Raw genomic sequence first — 23,131 nt, 5'->3', positions numbered from 1 at the left:
TGATAGGGACACATATGTTTTAAAAATTAAAAATTAAGTCCTCTCCCCCTCTCTCTGTCTTTCTCTCTCGGTGTGTCTGCCTGCCTCTCTCTCTCTGTCTGTTTCTCTCTCTGTCTGTCTGTCTCCCTCTCCTTCTTAATTTCAGTGGAGCTTTATTCATATGGGAGACATATGTTTACATTTTTAAAGCAAATGTTACAGTAAAAATTAAAAATGAAGTCCTCTCTCTCCCTCTCTCTCTGTCTGTCTGCATCTCTCTCTCTCTGTCTGTCTCTCGCTCCTCAATGACATGGGAGACATGTTTACATTGTGAAAGCAAGTGTTACAGTAAAAATTAAAATTAAGTCATCTCTCTCCCTCTCTCTCTGTCTGTCTGCCTCTCTCTGTCTCTCTCTCTCTGTCTGTCTGCCTCTCTCTGTCTCTCTCTCTATGTCTGTCTGTCTCTCTCTCCTTCTTAATGACATGGGAAATATGTTTACATTGTGAAAGCAAGTGTTACAGTAAAAATTTTAAATGAAGTCCTCTGTCTCCCTCTGTCTGTCTCTTTCTGTATCTCTCTCAATGGATGATTTTCAAGTTGCGATAGAGCAACGATACTGATGACGCCACAATTCTGTCCAGTTAGGGAGATGCCGTTTCATTCAACAAGAACTGTCAAAAAACTTTCTTGTGTGTGGTTGGAGTTGTGTGGAGGTAGGAATAGCCTTTTGAATGCTTGAATAATGATGTCAGTTGCACAAAGAAATCAAATAACAGTGAAAACATGTTCATTGTGCCCAGAATGTTGGGCACAATGAACGTTGAACTTTCCTAGCAACGAATGTAAAGCCCCGGTCACACGGCACAAACAAAGAACACCGAAGCCAAAAAGAAACAAGAAATCTGAACTTAAGTTGACTTCCGGAGACATCGTTTAACCGGCGTCCAACTCCAATCACTCCAATCACTCCAATCACGCACCGTGAGGCGCCATAACATCCGAGTGGTTAGCCGCTCCATGAGGCGCCATAACATCCAATTGGTTAGCCGCTCCATGAGGCGTCATAACATCCAGTCGGCCAGCCGCTCTGTGAGGCATCATAACAAGCTGTTGTTTCTAATGATGCCAAACATGCGAGTGTGAAGCTCATTAACCAGAAGTCTCATTTTCAAAATGGCGGCGCAACTTGAAAATTATGTTTACATTATCAAAGTGTTGGAGCAAAAAAAAATCCTTTCCCTCTCTCGTGCTCGCTTTCTCTCTCTGTCCCTCTCTCTCGGCCCCTCTCTCTCTCTCTCTCTCTCTCTCTCTGTCTCCCGCTCTCTCTTTCTCTCTCTCTCTCTCTCCCTCTCTCTCCCTCTCTCACCGTTTTCCTGCTAACAGCAAATGTGGAACTTTTTGGAAACACGAAGCCTTCCAACTGTAAAATAAACCATAAATTTCTAAATGTATCATCAGCGAGGCTCTTGTGCTCTGAGCTGCTGTCTCACAGCCTCTGGGCACCAAAGCGGCTGATTTTTTTTCATCACACATTTCTAGTTATTTTTTCAGAAAAACCGTCTTCGGTGGCACAGATAATTTGAACCCGAGAATCGCTACCTGACAGCCGCTACCGGGCTAAATTTGCTGCTTCCTGTACCTTAAAACCCTTGGCTGCGGTGCGCAGAACAAACAGCTCAGCTTCATCTCAGAAACCTCCCTTTCCCCCCTTGCTGAGCAGTACACAGAGCAGTGGCCTCGCTGAGCAGTACACAGAGCAGTACACAACCTGTGGCATTTTCCGGAAAACGCCACAGGTTGTGTACTGCTCTGTTGGATTGGTATTTTTCGATACTTGAATTACCTTTGTATCGGAACCCGACACCAATATTGGATCAGATCAGCCGCACCCCTAGTTTTTTGACGAGATTACTCAAAAATTTACCAACAGATTTTCAAGAAATTTGCTGTGGAGGTTGGAAAAAGGCTCAGAACGGATTATTTATCAGATTCAGATAAAAGGGAAGATCCTCTAATGTTTTTACACTTCTCTTAAACATTGGAACATAGCCATTTTAAATACCCCCACCTGAAAGGGGTGGAGATACACTTTATATACCAAGGTATTGCAGGGTGCACTGTAACTTTTCTGGAGTTAAATCAAACTGGTTTTGAGTTGGACCGAGTACTCTTTGACATGGTGTTAAATCAACACTCATAGATTTGAGTTCATGCTATTTTGAGTGGGCACTTGGGCACATAGTTGACTTAACACCACAGTATACTCTCTACTGAATGCTCTTCTAGTCTTGTTTGCAGCAGACGTATACAAAATGTTCAATGTTTAAAAAGGAACTGCATAAATCATTCACTTTAGGTAAATTATATGCTTGTGCAAACCTGGTTTGGCTTAGATTTAATAATAAATTGCCATATAGCTCAATCTGTGACCTGTGCTGGAATTTCTGGTGTTTGTTTTTGATAAGCACTCCCTTTCCATGTCATGTTTCTTCCCAGATATAATCACCTTGTTGGTGTAAATCAAAGGAATTTCTACCATATGTGATCATCAGTGTCTGTCTCGAACTTGGAGCATATGATCTGCTTGTGTCTCCATGCAGTGCCGTCATTCCATCAGTATGTGGTGTCATGTTGTTGCCACATCAGATCAAATGTTGCTTGTAAACAGAGTTTGTGTTTAGCTTCTAAATAGCAGATAAGTAATGGCGGTACAGGGTGGCTGGGTCAGTGGCAGAGGGGTGGAGGGGGTAACGCGGCAGGCTGAGGGCTTTGTTAAGAAAAGCAGGAATTCTTCCGGTTGGCAGATGAAGTCAGTGCATTCCTCCAAAGCAGCTCCCTACAGAGAGCCAGCGGAGCAGAGCCAGGCCCTGAATGAGGGGCAGGATAATGGCGGGGCTCGGTGTTAAACACCTCCCATTGAGAAGCAAAGAGACAGACAGAAAGAACGCCATCTGTTTGGGTGAAAAGTTGTCTTTTACCCACCGAGTTGACAAGCTTTGATTTACTTTGCCAAGTTCCATAGATAATCTGACTGCCGCCTGAGGCAGTACACTTTTTACAAGCACCACAACATTTTATTACTGTGTTTTGAAGCATCTATTAAACTACAGGTGGACAGAGCTGATATGCTACATAAATATATGCATTTAGGTTAAACGGGCTTAAAACTGTGGTACAGACATTGCTACCTGCTGATGTACTCCTTCAAGTTTGATGAGACCCAGTTTTGGGCCTGCTGAGAGGGATCAAACAGTCATACAGAGACGTGTTCTGGCTCTCGTGCGTGTTTCTACCCACACAAATACCCCTCTTCCCAAACATAGGCACACTTGAGTTGCTCCACTTTCCCTGTCCGTTCCCCTCGGCAGTAAGCTATCATAACGGCTTTGATGGAGGGCAGCAGAGCATTTAATTGGGTTACAGATTGGCATTTATGCTTCTAGGTCCTGCCAGGGCTCTTAACTAACCACCAGGAAGTTGACAAAAATTCTACGCCGCTCTGCCTCCGGGCTGTCAGCCTTGAAAAATACAATCCACTGACACTCTCACTGAGTACAGCACATTTGAGTTCAGGACAGTTTAGTGTACAAACTGGAACGTCAACAAAAGCTTTGCGTATGACCATTTCCGTAGGTTGTATCATGAATGCGTCATGAGCTTCAAAGCAGTGCATCTTGTGGAAAATTGGTTTTCAAAAGTGTTTTCAAACTTTGTTACTGAGAAGTTTGCCTTGTCCCTGCAGCAGAGGTCATTCTTACAGCTGAGAAATGGGATCTCTGGATTCATCATCGATAATATCAGCACATAGCGAATCAGTCACTCTCTCCCCTGCATCTTTTACAGAGTCTGTGCCATGCAGTATTGAGTTGAGTGGAGCCCAGCTGAAGTGATCTGCTCTGAAGACCATTTTTCCCGTTAAACCACCCTATCTGATCCCAGATGGAACTGAAAGTGTGGGTGGATGGAGTGGTGCGGGTGGTATGCGGCCTATCAGAGGAAACATCCTGCCAAGATGTTGTCATTGCGCTAGCTCAGGCCATTGGTGAGTATCTATTGTGTCTATGTGGTTCAATATGAGCTGTCAAGCAGCCTCCACAACAGCAGTATAACGATCTGCTCTGATGTTTTCAGTCTCTGATGGCCACTTACTCATATATCTGAAGGAAAATGCTCTTGGTTATATTGAGTACATCACTGTGTACTTATATTTGATGCAATGTAAGTTCACACCATCCTGTTGAAATATGAGACAATATATCCCCCATACCCAGAACCCACCAGTGGTAGCCTTGCTGACAACCAGAACTAGGTTTGGGAAAAGAAACAAACTGACAAACAACCTCATTTCAAACAACATGCAACTTCAACCGCACACATTCCAAGACAGACAGACAGAGGAGAAAAAGTACCAGGCTCGGCTACTTTCATTCAGAATCATTTCCGCAGTGTTGTGTGAACTTGTGACTTTTCTATTTGAGTTCTAGAATGTAACAAAAAAGCAATATGTGGCCCTGCGACAGACCGTTGTCCTGTCCAAGGTGTACCCTGCCTCGCGCTCTATGACTGCTGGGATAGGCTCCAGCCCCCCGCGACCCTTAATTGGACTAAGCGCTTGAAGATGAGTGAGTGAGTGATAAAAAAGCAATAAACAGTCTTTTTCAGATTCATTACATTTATGTGTGGAAACACTATCTCTCTTGATGACCACATTCACTCCCTCGCTCTGTTTGTCTTTTGAGGCTAAATTCATACAAAATCTAATCTGCTGGGTTTCGCTGAGGTATGACGAGTTATTTGACTTTCAGAATGTAACTGCTGTGAATCAAATGGACTGTATTTCTATAAACATGCAGTAAATTACAGTTTATCTCTCTGATTTAGAACATTTCTGTATGATAAATGTCTTTTTCTGTAACAGTCGCACCTGCTTCTAATTTTCATCATCCATCCAACATTCACTAACTTTGCAGCAAGTGACAGGCAAGTCTATTGGAGTCTGCCATTGCTCCATTTTCTATGTACATTTTGGCTTCTAATCAGGAAGGACATCCAGCGTAAAACTTGTGTGAAATCAACATTTGGAGGCATATCAGATCCGCGATGATAACCCGAGCAAAACTAGTGCATCGTGCACTAAACTACCACGGCACAGGCAAACATTAATGAGCTTAACATTGACAAGTGACACTTTTCTGCAGAAGGCTTTAACAAAGTGCAATTCATTGATTTTTACCTTTGACTTTTTGACACCCCAAATCAGTAGGCTTCTTGGGTCCCCTGTCTTAAACACATACCGAGTTTGGTGACAATCAGGCAATAAAGAAATAGGTTATTGATCTCACAAGATTTTTACAAAGTATACTTCAGTGATCTTGACCTTTTGACCCCAAAGACAATGGGCGTGTTGGTGACAATCAGGCAATCAAGACAGATGTCATTAAGCTCACAAGATTTTGACAAAGTATGCTCCAGTGACCATGACCTTTTGACCCCAGAGACAAAAGGCTTGTTGGGGTCAGTATACTTAATTCACATACCCGTTTGGTGACAGTCAGGCATTTAAAAAAGAAGTTATTGTGCTCACAAAATGTTTTAAAAGTACGTTCCAGTAACTTTGACCTTTGACCTTGTGATCCCAAAATCATTAGGGTTCTTGGCGTCCCTATGTGTAATGAATGTACCAAGTACAGGGATAAGTTGGCCAGTATAACTAAAATAATCATACTCAAAAGTGAAATGTCACATGACTGACTGAATGACTGACTGACTGACTGCCTCCCTCCCAAATACACACACAAACACACATCATGATATCTAGCCCAGTGTCTGTCATAAAAAAAAAAAAACAAAAACAGGGGAAGCTCAAAAAGCCAAAAGGAAGGTTAATTCCCATAGGCAAAATAAATTTGCTTTACTGATTCATCTGATGCATCAAAATTCACCCGTTTTAATCAGTTTGTCCTTTTAACTTGAAGACATACAAGATGACATTTACTGTATTTCAGTTGTCATGTTGACAAACTGGAGGGGATGGACTCATTCATTTATCTATCTGTTCTCTCACTGTGTTTCACTGGTCCTAAGGCTAGAAATTATTCTGATAACAGGCTAAAAGATCCAGTAACTACAGGAATGAATAAATTACACCTGTGCTGAATAACAGCGGCACAGTGGAGGAGGAGCGACTGTGAGTGAAGTTCAGAGTGAGAAATAAAGAAATTAAGATGGAATTACTGTCAGTTAAGAGGAAAAGAAAAAAAGATGTGAGAAGCAAAGAGTCAAAACTGATACAGGCTTTTGTTTTTATTGAATATGACGTCTGGAGATGCAGCGACGCATTTACTATATAAGGCAAAATTTCCTCTTCAATGTGTAAGTTGTGGTCAGCGTGGTGGATTTATGGTCAGCACTGTTGCCTAACAGCAAGAAGGTCATTGGTTTGATTCCCACTTGTGGCCTTTCTGTGTGGAGTTTGCATTTTCTCCCCGTGTTTGTGTGGGTTTCCTCCAGGTGCTCCGGTTTCCTCCAACATTTAAAGACATGCAGGTTAGGTGAATTGGAAACTTTATAATTGTCCAGGTCTCCATTGAAAGAGGTCTCGATCTCAATGGAACTAGCCTGGTTAAATTAAGTAGTTAGATCATTTTTGATTGTAAGGGGCATTTGAAGCTTAATTATTTGTTTATTATTCTTCTCCGTTTCACCTGTGCATGTTGGTCCATATGAAAATCATTTTTGCTGAATATGTTTGACATGCATTGACAGAAAATGTTGTCAAGCACATCCTCAGAAATGAACAAAACCAGAACCAATGTTGTGAAAGTGTAGTGACACGGACCCACAACAGGGGGCGCAAATGAACGGACAATAGAAGGAGTCAAATTTGAACACTTTACTGTTGTGAATGCCACAACCATACACAGCAGATTATAGAATGATACAAAGTCAATGGATAAAGGTGTCGTGTGGGCAGGCTCGACGATAGGAGACGTCCGTCTAAAGAAGAACCGGAACCACACGATTTCCTCCGCCACCGAACCCGAAGGATACTGGAGCCGCCAGGTCCCGAGTCCCCCAGGTGGCCACCGTCTCCGCGTGTCGGATCTGGTACTGCTGGCGAAGAGCAAAGACAGTCAAGTGTGGGTGTGTGTACACCCAGTAACAACAACGGTGGGAATTCCACCTCCACCTCAAATCACACACTCGTGCAGCTCCTGTTTCAGCACTTATCTGGAAAGAGTGAGAGGCGAAGACGTCGGCACTCTCACAAACCACCAATCAGCGGACAAGGCTCCACAGGAAAGCGGCTGCAAAAAGAGTTCAGACTAAGATACAGTTTAATTTATGGCTGAGAATATTACCTCCTTAGAAGAACGATGTCTCGGCGACGTGGTGGAGGTGTCATCCTGCTTTTATCCGGGATGAAGTGCAGATGATCGGTGACAGCTGTCACAGTTGATGAGTGACAGCTGTCACCTCGGCTGTTCCTGTGAGGCGGCAGCACCCTCTCGTGCCTGAAGCCTGCACTTCAGGCAGGGCGCCCTCTGGTGCCAGCAGTACCTCCTCTTCTGGCGCCCCACACAACAACCAAATCACATTTCAGTGTTGTATCAATGTCATACGAGGTCTGTCAATAAAGTATAGGTCCTTTTTATTTTTTTCAAAAACTATATGGATTTCATTCATATGTTTTTACGTCAGACATGCTTGAACCCTCGTGCGCATGCGTGAGTTTTTCCACGCCTGTCGGTGACGTCATTCGCCTGTGAGCACTCCTTGTGGGAGGAGTCATCCAGCCCCTCGTCGGAATTCCTTTGTCTGAGAAGTTGCTGAGAGACTGGCGCTTTGTTTGATCAAAATTTTTTCTAAACCTGTGAGACACATCGAAGTGGACACGGTTCGAAAAATTAAGCTGGTTTTCGGTGAAAATTTTAACGGCTGATGAGAGATTTTGAGGTGATACTGTCGCTTTAAGGACTTCCCATGGTGCGAGACGTCGCGCAGCGCTCTCAGGCGCCGTCGTCAGACTGTTTCAAGCTGAAAACCTCCACATTTCAGGCTCTATTGATCCAGGACGTCGTGAGAGAACAGAGAAGTTTCAGAAGAAGTCCGTTTCAGCATTTTATCCGGATATTCCACTGTTAAAGGAGATTTTTTTAATGAAAGACGTGCGGGCGGATTGCAGCGTCGGCTCACAGCCGCCGCGACGCTCCGCCACAGGAAAAACACCTCTGTTGGAAGCCTTAAGGACAAGTTGGAACATGTCCAGCTGTTAAACAATTTCTCATATACTCACTCCACTGAAAGCCATCAAAAGCCACCTGGATTTTACAAATGGTTATCAACACGGAGGTGTTTTTCCTGTGCTGCCGCACCGCGCCGGCTGCGTCCCGACCGCACGTCTTTCATTAAAAAAATCTCCTTTAACAGTGGAATATCCGGATAAAATGCTGAAACCGACTTCTTCTGAAACTTCTCTGTTCTCTCACGACGTCCTGGATCAATAGAGCCTGAAATGTGGAGGTTTTCAGCTTGAAACAGGCTGACGACGGCGCCTGAGAGCGCTGCGTGACGTCTCGCACCGTGGGAAGTCCTTAAAGCGACAGTATCACCTCAAAATCTCTCATCAGCCGTTAAAATTTACACCGAAAACCAGCTTAATTTTTCGAACCGTGTCCACTTCGATGTGTCTCACAGGTTTAGAAAAAATTTTGATCAAACAAAGCACCAGTCTCTCAGCAACTTCTCAGACAAAGGAATTCCAACGAGGGGCTGGACGACTCCTCCCACAAGGAGTGCTCACAGGCGAATGACGTCACTGACAGGCGTGGAAAAACTCACGCATGCGCACGAGGGTTCAAGGATGTCTGACGTAAAAACATATGAATGAAATCCATATAGTTTTTGAAAAAAATTAAAAGGACCTATACTTTATTGACAGCCCTCGTATTCTGATGTTGCTACAACATCGGGAGATCAACATTTGAGCGATTTCGGTCTTGTTTGACGTTGATACATCGTCAGCTTGCCGTTATCAGTAGATTGAGTGTTTTGGTAATAGACCTGGTGGAAGTGGATCTGTTATCATTCTAAATCCACCTACAATATTGTAGATTTAATTACCTGTACTCTTAAATTCTTTGAAAACAGGCTCTGATTGCATAACACAAAAACATGTTTTGTAAAGGTTATATAATTTCTCATTTAAAACTGTCCTGTTTTTGAGAAACTTTGTGAGAGTCCTGTAGAGTAGTTGCATAAGTACTGTATAAAATGCTTGCAGATGGCTGTCGTGCGTTAGCCTCGGGTTTGTAGATAGATAAATAATGATTCCTTCATGTATGTGTGACTAAACGTTTGAACCGCTTCTGAATCCCAGCACTGAGACCCTGCAGTCTTTGTTAATTAATTATTTGTTAATTAAGTCCCACTGTGGTGTGTCAGGGGTCATTCTGGGATGGGGCTGGCACTCTGTTCCTCTATCCTCTAGCTTCATTCCAGCCGTACACTACAGCACCACTGAACACCTCCAGATTTAGCACTCCCCTTCTTGCATGAGTGAGCTGCTTGCCAAGTCATTAGGGAGGGTTTGTCCTAATTTCAAGGTCTTTGTGGAACCTTAAGTTTATTTGAACAATTTTACATGTTATGTGATTGTCATGGAGCAGTGTTTTATTCCTGCTCCCACTGACAGAATGCAACAGACGTACTGGCATCATCCTAATGCGTCTGTCATGTTTTTTCACTTAACAGGCTGAGAACGTCTTAAATTACAGTAAAGGAGAAGAATCCCCCCCACCCCCGTCCATAAGCAACTCTGCAAATGAGTTTAATTATTCAGTTTTCAGAAAGTACAGGAATGACCTTTATGTCATTTATTTTGGCATTTCAGCTGAGGTAGGCTGTGTAATTTTTTTGTTTTGTTCTGATATTTCTTCACCCTGACTGAGTCTCCCTGTCTCCACATGTCATCCCCAGGTCAGACAGGTCGTTACGTTCTGATCCAGCGCCTTAGGGACACAGAGAGACAGCTTCTGGCAACAGAGAGGCCTCTGGAGTCTCTGGCTAAACTTGGCCAACATGGCAGTGAGGTTCAGTTCTTTCTTCGCCGTACTGGTCCAAGCACTAGTGATGGAGCTGTGTCAAAACAAGAAAGACCGTCTCCCCTCCCGCTGCTGAAGAATTTTGAGCCAGAACTTTCAAAACGCAGTCAGCCGAAGAAATCCCACACCTTTAATCTGGGCCCGTCTACATCCCCAAGATCCAAAGCCAAACAGTTCAAGAGGTCTCCTCGGGACTCCCCAGAGCAGAGAGCCTGCCCCTCCCCTTCTCCCAGCCCTGTATCTGTACATGTGCCATCCCCATCTCCTTCACCACCTATTGGGCCATCCAAAGAGGACGTGTTACGCAAGGTTCTTCACCAGCAAGAGAGACTGAGGGCCATTGAGGCCCAACTAGAAGCCCTTGAGAGGGAGTCACGTCCCTCCCCATCTCCTTGTCCTTCCCCTGTCTCTGACGCTCGCTTATTAGAGGAGATAGATACTTTGGAGCAAGCACTACGGAGGAACCAGGCCGAGCTTGCCCATGAGGAATACTGGGAAGAAGAGTTGCAAGCAGAGGTGGAGAGGGAGCGAGCAATGAGGAGGACACTCGGGGAGCTCCACACCAAACTGGATGACTGTGGACGGAGACTCCATGACTTCTCAGTTCATTCTACTCAACTGGAGCAAGAGATCCAGCGGGAAAGAAAAGCAGATCGACCCAAGGCCGTTAAGGCCAATGGTCCCCAAGAGTCGCTAGATGCAGTGAAGTCAGAACTTCAGATTCAGGAGAAGCATGGGACTGAGCTGGAAGAGCAGCTGTCTGAGACTGACAAGGCTCTGGGGAAGGCGGAGTCTTTGCTGCAGGTAAGGGGAGGTCAGGCTTCATGACAAACCACTATAAATCCATATCAGTCCTTCTGCTGTCATTTGAAGGGCATGTTATGGGCCATCTTCTACCTTTACTTTTCACTGTATCCCTCTCAAGCCTCCACACTGCAGCACAAATACAGACTCAAAACAACTCAAACAACGAAAATTCAGTAATAAAAATTAAGCATAATTTGCCACATGAGCAATTATTCTGAAAAACTATTATAACACAAAACTCAGCACTCAAATCCCACTTTATTAGAATACGAGGTTTGTCCAAAAAGTAACGGACCTTTTTATTTTTTTCAAAAACTATATGGATTTGGATTACGTGTGATTGCATCAGCCAAGCTTGAACCTTTGTGCGCATGCATGAGTTTTTTCACGCCTGTCGGTTGTGTCATTCGCCTGTGGGCAGGCTTTGAGTGAGCACTGGTCCACTCCCCTCGTCGGATTTTTATTGTCAGAGAAATGGCTGAGAGACTGCCACTTTGCTCCATGAAATTTTTTTCAGAAACTGTTAGAGACAGCCAGTTGGAAACCATTCGAAAGATTCAGATGGATTTCGGTGAAGATTCTGTTGGCGTCACACGGATTAAGGAGTGTTAAAACCTTTTTAAAGACGGCCCACAGCGGCGGAGGGCGCGCGGCGCACCGAGCGGCCATCGACAGGCTGGAACGACCGGATCATTTCTAAACTGAACGCTGTGTTGATCCAGGACATCGTGTGACTACCACAGAAATGGCAACAGAGCTGGACATAGCACTTTTGCGGCACATTCCACTGTTACAGGAGATTTTGTAATGAAAGACGTGCGGAGGATTTCGCGCGTCGGCACGGAGCCGCTCATTGCGCGCAACAAAAAAACACCTCCGTGTTGGAAGTCTCACAGGACATGTTGTGGCATGTCCAGCTGTTACACAATTTCTCGGATACTCACTCGACTGAAAAGCCATCGAAAGCCGTCTGAATCTTCTGAATGATTTCCAACACGGAGGTGTTTTTTTTTTTTGTTGCGCGCCATAAACGGCTCCGTGCCAACGCGCGAAATCCTCCGCACGTCTTTCATTACAAAATCTCCTGTAACAGTGGAATGTGCCATAGAAGTGCTATGTCCAGCTCTCTTGCCATTTCTGTGGTAGTCACACGATGTCCCGGATCAACACAGCGTTCAGTTTAGAAATGATCCTGTCGTTCCAGCCTGTCGATGGCCGCTCGGTGCGCCGCGCTCCCTCCGCCGCTGTGGGCCATTTGTAACCCCTTAACGCCCGAATTTATATAGCTGTATATAAAACAATGTTTTGTGTGTGTTTTTGCCTTTAAGTAGATGGTAAATAATGTTGAGATTATTAATTTTACTTTTGCACAAAACTAGATAGTAATATTGGGTATTCTGGTAATAACTTTATGTTATAATGTTATAATAATAATGATGGTATGTTGCAAATTTGCGACAACGGGCATACAGGTCAATTTGGTAAGTTGCATATTTGAGTCAGAGATTGTAGCATATATGCGACAATGGGCGTTAAGGGGTTAAAAAGGTTTTAACACTCCTTAATCCGTGTGATGCTGACAGAATCTTCACCAAAATCCATCTGAATCTTTCGAATGGTTTCCAACTGGCTGTCTCTAACAGTTTCTGAAAAAAATTTCATGGATCAAAGCGGCAGCCTCTCAGCCATTTCCCTGACAATAAAAATCCGACGAGGGGGGTGGACCAGTGCTCACTCAAAGCCTGCTCACAGGCGAATGACGCAACCGACAGGCGTGAAAAAACTCACGCATGCGCACGAAGGTTCAAGCTTGGCTGATGCAATCACACGTGATTCAAATCCATATAGTTTTTGAAAAAAAATAAAAAGGTCCGTTACTTTTTGGACAGACCTCCTATGTTTTATTCTGAGAAGAATCATTTTACAGCATGTCCAGCAGAACGGGTTTGGCAGGTATGAGCTACTGCAGTCAGCATGCTCTTAGCACGTGGTTACCATTACAACAGTATTTGCTCCTTTGTATGCCTTGTGTCTGAGAAAAAAGATGAAAAAAGATTTGCATAGTACAAAATCAGTCATGTCTTTTTTGGATTGGGAACTGGGACCTCAAAATTTGTTTACAACACATTATTTTAGGTGGTTGGCAAAGATCTTGTGCCTGTATTCTGTGAATAAACATGTTCTTTTCCCATTATATTTCATACTAAATTTTGACACATTGACTTACTGACATTATAGCAGACAGATATAGCAGACTTCTTGCCACAAATATAGAATAATCTAGAATAAATATATAAAATGGGATCTACATTCTACAGATGATCTCAATTTTTAGGGCCAATACTGTGTTTTCCATTAATGAGCATCATATTTTCCAGAGTATATGTTGCAAGGTTTTTTATCCCCCGCTGGCCGAAGGCCCAAAGGGGGATTCTGTCATGGCGATTTCCGTCCGGCTGTCTGTCCATCCCTCAGTCCGTCCATCCATTCATCCCAAAAAGGGTATAGGCGTTCTGAAATCAACTCCTCTCATACTTTGAGGAGGGATTTCATAAAACTTGGAACAATTCCTTGTTATAGGTTGGTAATATGCATATTGTTCAAGTTGGGCCCATTTTACTAGAGACCTCTGAATATCACATACGACTTGACTGTATATCACTGATTCACTTACTTATACCAGACAGTTGTTTGTTGATTACGTCATATTATTTCATTGATGTTGTAAACAAAATATGCATGACTTATCTTTGGATACGTATATTTTATCCACAACTGCCTTACAGCTACACACATATAACAACTAAAGCACAGCATAGAAAATTCCTTTTCATTTATATTTGTCTCTCCATCTGTCCGTCCCAAAAAGGATACGTAGTGTTCTGAAATCAACTCCTCTCACACTTTTAGGAGGAATTTTATGAAACTTGGTACAAGTCCTTGTTACAGGTTGGTAATACACATTTTATAATATTGTTCAAGTTGAGCCCATTTTACCAAGAATCCACAAAAATCTCAATTTAAGGAGCTGATGAAAAAAATCAAATGGACTTGTGTTTTTCTTGTAGCATTTCCACCTTTGTGAGTCAGCAATATGTTATTATCTGCATCACGTAACATCCAGCAAGTTGTCCATCATATGTTTATTAGTCCTTGTTGCTTATTTTTGGAATTTAAAAGTCCTTTTGGCACACACCACAAGCTGAGGGTTACGTATACGCTGTGGTGTGCACATGTGCTACAACTTGCCCCCTGTGAAACATTGTGGTAAAAAGTGAGTTTCACATACAGAAAAAGTGCCACTTAGGCCATATATTTCCACAAACTACATTTGCATTCCATCTGCGGTCTGTTGTATATCTGTGATATGTGTACGGCGATTATAGACTTAAGTCAGTGTTTCCTTTTCCACGAGCAGCAGTACGTTTCAGTTGCAGCAGAACATACCGCTGTGCAGAAAATAGGCAACAGGTCTATTTTGGATGGATGTTGGAACTGAAATGCAGTTAAATGGTGAATCAGATCGTTAGTCATCACATCGTCATGCCCTGTTATCATGAATATTAACAACACAGTGCACTTACCCATTGTAGATGTAAAAATGAAAAAAAAAATCACAGAAAAATAGCTGGGACACAACGCAACGTAGGCTCAAACTGGTGGTCGAACAGCTGCTTCTTTATTGGACCGACAACTGAACATTATCCAGCACTTTTTTTCTGCTTATAATCCCAGCTTCACTCTTTGTTTTTTCACTCCAAAAATCATTCAATGGCCGTCGTCAAACGTGTGTACGACGCACCAAAAATACGGGGGGAAAACATGACGGATATGTGAAAAACCACAAATGCTGGCAGTGGAAAACCAGCCTTATTTTCCTCTTCAAGAAGTATTTTTACACAGATGCAACTCATACTCAGAATGCGCCGCAGATTCATTGCACAGAAACACACTCATGATGTGAAATCAAGCAGACTTGTGAAACAATAGAATGGATTTTTGTTCCACATCAGAAAGGGCGTCTTAAGCCTAATTTTTTTGCTCATCATTAAATACAAATACGAACTGAGACTGTACACACACACTCTGTGTTCATCTCATCCAGATTTTGTTTGTGAGGTCTGCAACTAATGATTATTGTCATTATTGATTAATCTGTTGATTATTTTCTCAATCAATCGATGTAAAGCAGGATTTGGCAGGTGGGGCTCATAAGAAAAAGCAAAAAAAAAAGTCACTCGTTCAAACACATCTGCATCCATCTTTTAGGCTCTTCTGTAAATTAGTTTCCTTTGGTCTGAAATCATGGTATGCTTGCAAATGACTTTTGTGAATCAATTATCACTCTTTATCTGCTTCAAATGGGAAGTCCGACTCTTTCCTTTTTAATGAGTTGGAGTCCAGCTGTTTCTGCTGCAGCTGCTGTTTTTTGTGATTGGAATTTAATGGCAGTTATGGAAAAAGTTATGAAAGGTGTCAGAACACTGTTGCAAACCCTCCGGGCCTTTAAACTCCTGGCCATTTGGTCCATAAAATGTCAGGAAATGAACAGTCCCAATCAGTGTTTCCTGAAACCCAGCGTATTTAAATATCTTTTTTTTAAACACAATCCAAAGATATTCCTTTTGTGGTCAGAAAAGCGTAAAGATACTATGAAATATTCACATTTAAAAAGCTGGAATGAGCACTTTTTGACATTATTTTAGAAAGGAAAGATTCAAAACACTTAGAATAGCCTTTATTCGGCAAGTATCCACAAGAATACAAGGAATTTGACTCGGTTATCTTAGGAGTTGGTGATTAATTGAATAATCAATTAAAGATTGATTATTTGATTCATCGTAGCAGCACTAGTGTTGTTTTCTTAAAGCTTATGATACAAATGAAACTGAGAAATACCACCAGAAGTCACAGAAGTGATCCTGTAGTCATCTGTTTAAGCGAGACATGACTCTGTCCAAAGGGATGTGACAAAGACATAACAATGGTGGTAAATTTTTGATACGTTTTATAAATATAATCATGTTGAGAAGTATATAATGGCTTCACGGGCTAATTCTACACTGCTGCCTCGGCTTTTGCGGCTTTTTTCCATAGATACATTATTGCAGCATCTTCAACCGTCACTTCAATGTTGTCTGAAAAAGTTTTGAGCCTGGGCTGTGCCCTCTAGTGGATTTATTGCTTAACATCTGTACCAGTGTAAAGGAAGTATGACAGTACGTGGGCAGCAATGTTGCATCGTTTCACATTCACGTGCAGATTTTTGCATGTAAATGGAACACACGTGACCACTTTGCATCTTTGGCTAAGGTTATCTTCATTGTTTTGATGTCATGTTTTTTGGATTATTGTAGCTCCTCAAATGGAACCACAGCTTCCATCTTTTCAGTCATGCACCTTTAACAAAACAGCTCATGTTGTCTCATCTACTGTAAATCTGTCTTGACAGTTTATCAGAACAGAGTTTACACTCTGCTTTACTTTTGTTGTTGCTGATTATTTGAAATTGCTGATGTCTCTCTTCCTGTCCAACCTTTACACAGTTACTTAGCGCAAAATAATGCAATTATGTAGACGCAACTTCAATTACACAAAGTAGAATGAACACCAGCTACCAGAATCAGAATCTGTGCATCCCTATCTGTTGTGTAGATTGTAATGTGTCCTCCCATTTTTGTCAGCAAAGTCCATCGAGACCAGTGTGTCTGATCCACAATCCACCAGACTCCACGTTTGAGCTCAGTGTCTGCAAAACTGATTAAAACATAATGATAAGTGCTGGTGTTTTTCTGTCTGCGTCTACCTCTGGGGGAAAACAGTGCAGATTCAGTGTCTGGTTGATGGAAGAAAGAGAGACTTTGTGTGTCATGGACAATTTGACAAAGAAACAATCATTGTAATCTGCCAGTTACATAGAGACAGCCCTGAGCAAAGCATATATATATATATATATATATATTAATGGTTTTCCACACATATAATACATATTGTCACGTCTTGACCTGTAAACAGTCTCATAAGTATTTATCAGCTGAAAGTGATCAGAGACACCCCCCCAAGTAATTTTCACCTGGACTAAATTACTTTCATTTTCTCAATGTTCAGAGGCAAATTTTAAAAAATTCAGGCAGTGGATGATGTATGACCTTTTCATATTTGTCTGAAATTATTGTTGGTAAGAGCCTGAAGGATACATAAAAAAAATAAAAATCCTAAAATTACAGGTCCCTAACCCAAACATTTTTCCTTAGGACATCTATAAGTGTGGCTTAACGGTTAGCACTGTTGCCACACAGCGAAAAAGTTCCAGGTTCGCTTCTGAGCTGGTCCATTTTGTGTGGTGTTTGCGAGGGTTCCCTGTGGGTGTTCTGGCTTCCTCCCACTTGCAAAGACCTGCAGATTTGGTTAATTGATGATGATAAATTACCGTAACCATTGGTGTACATGAGAGTGTGAATGAACTTGTCCATATGTGTCTGCCCTGCGTCACGCCCTGGTCACACGGCACTAATGAAGGACACTGAAGCCAAAACGAAACAAGAAATGTGGACTCACGTTGACTTTCGGAGACATCATTTAGCCGTCGTCCAGCTTTGTCAGATATAGAATTTAGCGGGGTCAAGCTGTATGAATGAATTCTGGCAATATTCCGGGATACCTTAAATGGACTGCATTTATATAGCGCTTTTCCATCTGCATCAGACGCTCAAAGCGCTTTACAATTATGCCTCACATTCACCCTGATGTCAGGGGTGAATACCTTCCATTGCAGATCACTACTGATCTGTATGAAGCTATGTTTCAATTTCAAAAGATATATATTTTTAAGAAGATCAATTTTTGCCATCAAGTAAGTGTCCCTTTAAGTAGTCTGGGTGGGGGGGGTTAGTAACTGAGAATTTTGCTATTTACTCTCTCACTGGCTATTTTTATTTACAAATCTATTCTTGGACTTCTTCCAACATATTTGTGCTCATACATGTGTAGACACCTCAGTCGATATGGCGTGCATCATACAGTTGCACATCCCAAGAGTCAGAACCGAACTGGGCAAAAAGACAATGGTGGTCACGTATCATTCTACAAGAAATCTCTGAAAAAAGATTGGCAGTTAAATGACTTAATCATCAGTTGTCCACCGACTGCTAATATAATGTGTATAATGTAATAAAACCAATCCACAGTACTAGTGAGGAGCATTTCCCTGTCGGCCATCACTCAGCTGACTGGTCCAGGCTCTGTAAGTGTTTTCACTGATGAGCATGGCATGACCATCATCAGGCTAATGGTGTCAGACCTGCAAGTGTGAAAGAACTCAGCAGGCTGCACATCAGATTACACACACACTACACACACACACGTTAGGGTTATTAGCTCCATCATACTGCTGTAGCTTCCTGTGCTGTGCAGACACATCGATTCAGCATAAATGGATAGGTCGATTGAAACTGACTGATTGGACTGTTTGTATCAGACTTTAATTTGTGGGCACAAAGGTGATGCCGGTGTCCCCTTGGAGGGTTTCTTCACTGCATATTTTGAATAATCACAGTTGATGAACGTGTTTATTACTGGGAATCTGGTTAATTAATTCAGTGCACAAATGAGCATTGTTCTGGATCGTTGTCTGTGCCCACAGGCTGCTGGAATCCAATCTAATCAGAAAACTACTTGTAGTATTCCTGGAACTTGGTGGTTTGAATGGCCAGATGATGACTAATGCTCTTACACTTTGAGATTAGTGTTGTATCTTCTGCTGCCCCCTTATGGTAATACTCAGTTCTTACATTAATAATGTGATCTTAATTTTTGCTGATTGATTGTTGTAATGGTAGTGATGCTGTTTGGCTTTATCACAGAAAGCTAAAAGCATGTCTATTTGCATCAGAAATTCTGTTGATGTGTCTCAAGCTTCCTTTCTTGTCCCTGTCAGTCCAAACAGGAGGAGTTGGAGGAACTGAACAAGGAGCTGAGGCAATGCAACCTGCAGCAGTTTATTCAGCAGACAGGTGTCCTGCCTGCGCACAGTCAGTCTCGCACAGAACTCCAGGAGCAGCTGGAGCAGTTAGAACTAGCACATCTTCTGCAGGACGGATACAAGAACGGTAGAGCAGAAGCACAAAAATAAAGCACATATGATACTCACCAGGTTTATCACTAAGCTGCAGGATGGATGACTGACCTCCTATTTTTTTCTTCCTGACTCAGGCCGCAGTGCGACGCCGATAGAATCGCCACCTCGTCCCACTGCCAAACAGTTCCTGGGACATCCACGCAATCTACAAAACCCTCTAGTGTCCAGTCTCAACCCTGAGGGTGTGTATGTGTGAGAACCTGCTGCTACCAGAGTCCATCCTCTGCTTTTCTCCTGCCCCTCTCCTGGTCCCAGAACCCCTCATCCCAGCACTTTCTCCTGCAGCGTGGTTGAATTTAAACATTACAGCTGCAGCTGTCTGGTTTGGTGATAGGTGGTGGACGCATCTGTGTGGTGGCTCCTCTCTCACCTAAACCTTTTGCTGAACTCTGTCCTTTTTGTTATTATTTTATTACAATCAGCAGAATCTGCTACAGACCCTCATTTCTACACCATTCTTGTTTATTCTCCCTGTCTCGCCATCTTTTCGTGCCAAATTCAAACCCTCCTCCTCCCGCCCTCCTTGTTTGCTTCTGGACTAACAGTTGGTGCTTTGGTTTTACTTTCATGCAGCTGGGAGCTTGTTCCTAATTCCCCTCTGTAACACACAGTGTGTCACCCCTTCCCCCAAGTCAACAAATGTATGTCGACAGCTGCTTTTCGATATAAACGAGCTGTATTACCACATTAGCGTGGCACACTGGGAATGACTGTCACAGACATTTTGATTGTAGCGCTGTTTTTATACGGCGACATGGAAAAATAAGATACCAGTGTCCTTTCAGTTTGCCTTTTGTGTATGGATACTGTTTATATGTAAGCAGGTGTATCTATACATTGCCTTCTACTTTGGTGATGCTTGACTTCCAAAGAACAACAGCTTTTCATGGAAGGCTGTTCAAAAATATGTCACTCTCCTGTTCTCCTCCCATGTGAAACCCTGGCCCGTGCTTCCTTACACAGAAATGCATCCTCCCACTTTACGCTGTGTATGAATTCAGTGCAATTTATTTTTTGTAGATTATCTTCTTCCACTGTAATTTGGTGCAACATTTATATTCAATGGAAGGATGCATTTTGGATGTAGTGCAGTATGGCCATGGTTATGCACCATTCTCACTTTAGCGGATATGCATCCCGGATGGTCACTGTCACTGTGACAAACTGGAGTGAGGAGATCACAGTTGTCCACCAATGTGATCTAGCATGCAGTGTAATAATGTAACATGCTGGCCGTGTACAGTGTAATCGGTGCAAAAAAGCATAACTTTAGCAAAACCCTGGTGCTTCCGGAAAAAATCCCAGTAATGTTACAGCAAGTATCACTACTCCATGCAGTAATGTGAATGTGAAATATTGCAGTGCTGCTACTGCTGCGCAAGACTTCCTGAAGTGTGCAAAGTCATGGTCCAGATCCTGAAGTTTTTTGTTTTGAAGTAATTTCCAAACTCTTTATGTATTTCAGAAAAATTCTATCATAATCCTAACTTTTAACCTAATCCTGATTCTAAACTAAAACCATTTAAGAGAAAGCAATTTTCAAGGTTGCTAGCTAGGTAATACATCAGGATTTGAGCCTTGCAAGATATTCCAGCTTTGTCCACATTTGCATATTGCATGGAATATGGCTCCACAGAAAAACAAGGGTAAAGTATGTCAAAGGTCATGACAGATTTTTTTATAGTATAAAATAAAAATTAATTCACGGTTTAAACAAAGTCACAAAACAATAACAGAATTTCCTGCTTTACCAAGAACACCCTCCCAGACGCCTTCTAAAGTTTTCCAAAGGTATGGACAAGGTTTCAAACCATGAACTTCCAGGATGCATATCTGTGAGTTTGAGAATGCGGCTTTACTTGCTTTGTTGTCCTTATTTTCATTTGGGATAGGTTTCCCTTGTTCTTTGCTGTTATCACATTGAAGATTTGACTTGTCATAAATAGAATCAAGTCTCAGTGTGCCATATATTTGAAGCTACAATTTATAGGATTTAAGGGTGTTTATTAGCAGTAGAACCCTCTGTTTATTAGTGTACCCACAAACAATGAATCGGTGTGTTGTGATATGCTTAGAATGAGCTTATCTATATGGGAGTGTGCCCCCCTCATGGAGACCGCCATGATGCACCAACATGTTCATACAGTAGTCCTCAAGGAACATACATCCTCTGCCTTTTGTATTTTGCAGAGCGGCTAGAAGACTACAGAAAAAAAGGTGTAATCAGGGGTTGCTCCACTCTAAACTCGCTTCTGTTGGTTAATGCAGTCTAACGTGTTTGACAACCCTACTTTTGTTAAATGGAGGATTACGCGCATGTATTGCTTATCACAAGAGAAGGCAAGTGAGTGTGAATCCCCATCATCAAAGAAGGAAAAATGTAAAGGGAAGCAAAATTGGGACTGGTGACATAATGCAATCTGCAAACTCCCCCCTAGATGGCACTAAATCCTACACGCTGTAGCTTAAAGATCAAATTCTAACAAACTTTTGTGAACCAAAAAAGATGTTATTTTCTTTACTTTGGATGGACAGTCCACAGCATCAAAAAGCAGTACTTACTGCACCTGAGCACTTATGATGATGACAGGTCAAAGTGTTGTGGGCTTCCGTGTGTGCTCTCTCCTTCAGTGTGGTGTTTTCTCTGTGAGTTTAAATAGCACTTTCTTGCTCAGGAGGCTGTACAGTTGAGTCAGAAGTATGCTTTAGAATACTGCCATGGGTCACAGTCCACAGCCCCTCCAGGTAAAGGAACAAGCACACAGTCCACAGCCCCTCCAGGTAAAGGAACAAGCACAGTATTGGTCCTTTGCTGGTGATCTGACTCATCTCGTTTCTTTTAGGGTGGTGTGACAATCTTTATTGATCCAGGGCGCTCCTGCTGTTCGATAACAAAGTGTTTTCCAAAAGGATCATCATCCACGCTTATTTTTGTGTCTTGCAGTCCTGACATCCAGAGAGTCATCATGGAGATAAAACATGGACCACAGGGCCAAGGGAAACTTGTTCACTGTTCTCTCACCTGTTTGGTTTAACCACTTCCTTTGTAATTAATGTCATTATTCAATCTCATATACATATTGTACATACATAAGAAAAATATATTTACAGTTTTGCTATTGTAAACAATGCAGAGTATCTGTATGAAATGTAAAAAAAAAATTTTAGGAAACTTTTACCTAGCACAATTATTACTATGTATTTAAATATAATAAAAGGTGCATTGTGTTTTAGATAACCTGTGGTGGACTAATTTGTGCTTTCTGACGTGTGGTGCATCCAGAATACTCTCCAGTAAATAAACAACAAACCAATGTACATTTCTGAAAACTACACTTTCGTGATGCTCCTATGTGGCGTGCATTATAAATATATTATGGCTATTGAAATATGCATGCTCTGATTTTTTGCGGTGGCAAAGTGCCTTGTATGATGCATACTGATCATTTCTGAGTGTTTTAAAGGCAGTATTCACAGGTGGCTGGAAGTTCATAGAGTTTATCTTTGGAAGCAGAGGGAAACGGTGCAAACATCCTGGCGTCACAGGTGCTACTGTTACGGCTGAACTGACACACTACGTCACACCGTAAAAGACATTAACGCACATTTGAGAAGCCTGAATACATGCTGGATAGTTTTGATGTTCCATGCACATTTGTGCTTTCATCATAATGGGTTATTACTTTTGTTTGCTTGTCATAAAACGAAGTTGTGTGATAGCAAAATGCAAGAAATATGTTCCGCTTAGTGTATGCATTTTTCTCTGGCTCACTAACAGCATCTTTTGTTATGTATGTCAGTTGTGATAAAGATCGCATTGGTATGATAGGGAAAACATACACAATTGCGCAATTTTGGTTTTGCGCAAAACACTTTGTCCTCCACCCTTTTCCTGTTTGTTTACCCCGGAGAGTAAATCACACGGCGTGACATTAAGTTCGTTAATGCTGTTTGAAAATGAGCCTGTAGATTACATACTGACCCAAAGTGTCAAAAAAGAGATTTTATTTGTTATTTACATACACATCTATATGACTGAAATGTCAAGATCTGTTTGGACCCTTTGAAATAATGAGATTTTTATTCACACAGCTTTCACTTTCT

General features: G+C 42.2%; 1 protein-coding gene across 2 annotated transcripts in view; it reads left to right on the top strand.

Annotated features, from left to right (window-relative positions):
• rassf7a (Ras association domain family member 7a) overlaps window positions 1-22,265 on the top strand; it is a 50,710-nt gene extending 28,445 nt beyond the window's left edge. Inside the window, exons 2-6 of one of the 2 annotated variants that reach the window (XR_004562278.1) lie at window positions 3,824-4,022; window positions 9,959-10,887; window positions 18,827-18,998; window positions 19,102-21,772; window positions 21,809-22,265. Coding sequence is in view for 1 of the 2 variants with exons in the window: in XM_034176859.1 (XP_034032750.1) it covers window positions 3,920-4,022; window positions 9,959-10,887; window positions 18,827-18,998; window positions 19,102-19,209; window positions 21,972-22,003 (1,344 nt within the window). In the remaining variant the exon portion in view is untranslated. The remainder of the gene's footprint in view (window positions 1-3,823; window positions 4,023-9,958; window positions 10,888-18,826; window positions 18,999-19,101; window positions 21,773-21,808) is intronic. The other variant, XM_034176859.1, reaches the window with a different exon arrangement.
• The last annotated feature ends 866 nt before the right edge of the window (window positions 22,266-23,131 follow it).

This window comes from Thalassophryne amazonica, chromosome 8 (genome assembly GCF_902500255.1).
Source record: "Thalassophryne amazonica chromosome 8, fThaAma1.1, whole genome shotgun sequence".
Lineage (NCBI taxonomy): Eukaryota > Metazoa > Chordata > Actinopteri > Batrachoidiformes > Batrachoididae > Thalassophryne > Thalassophryne amazonica.
This window is presented reverse-complemented; position numbering and strand designations above follow the sequence as displayed.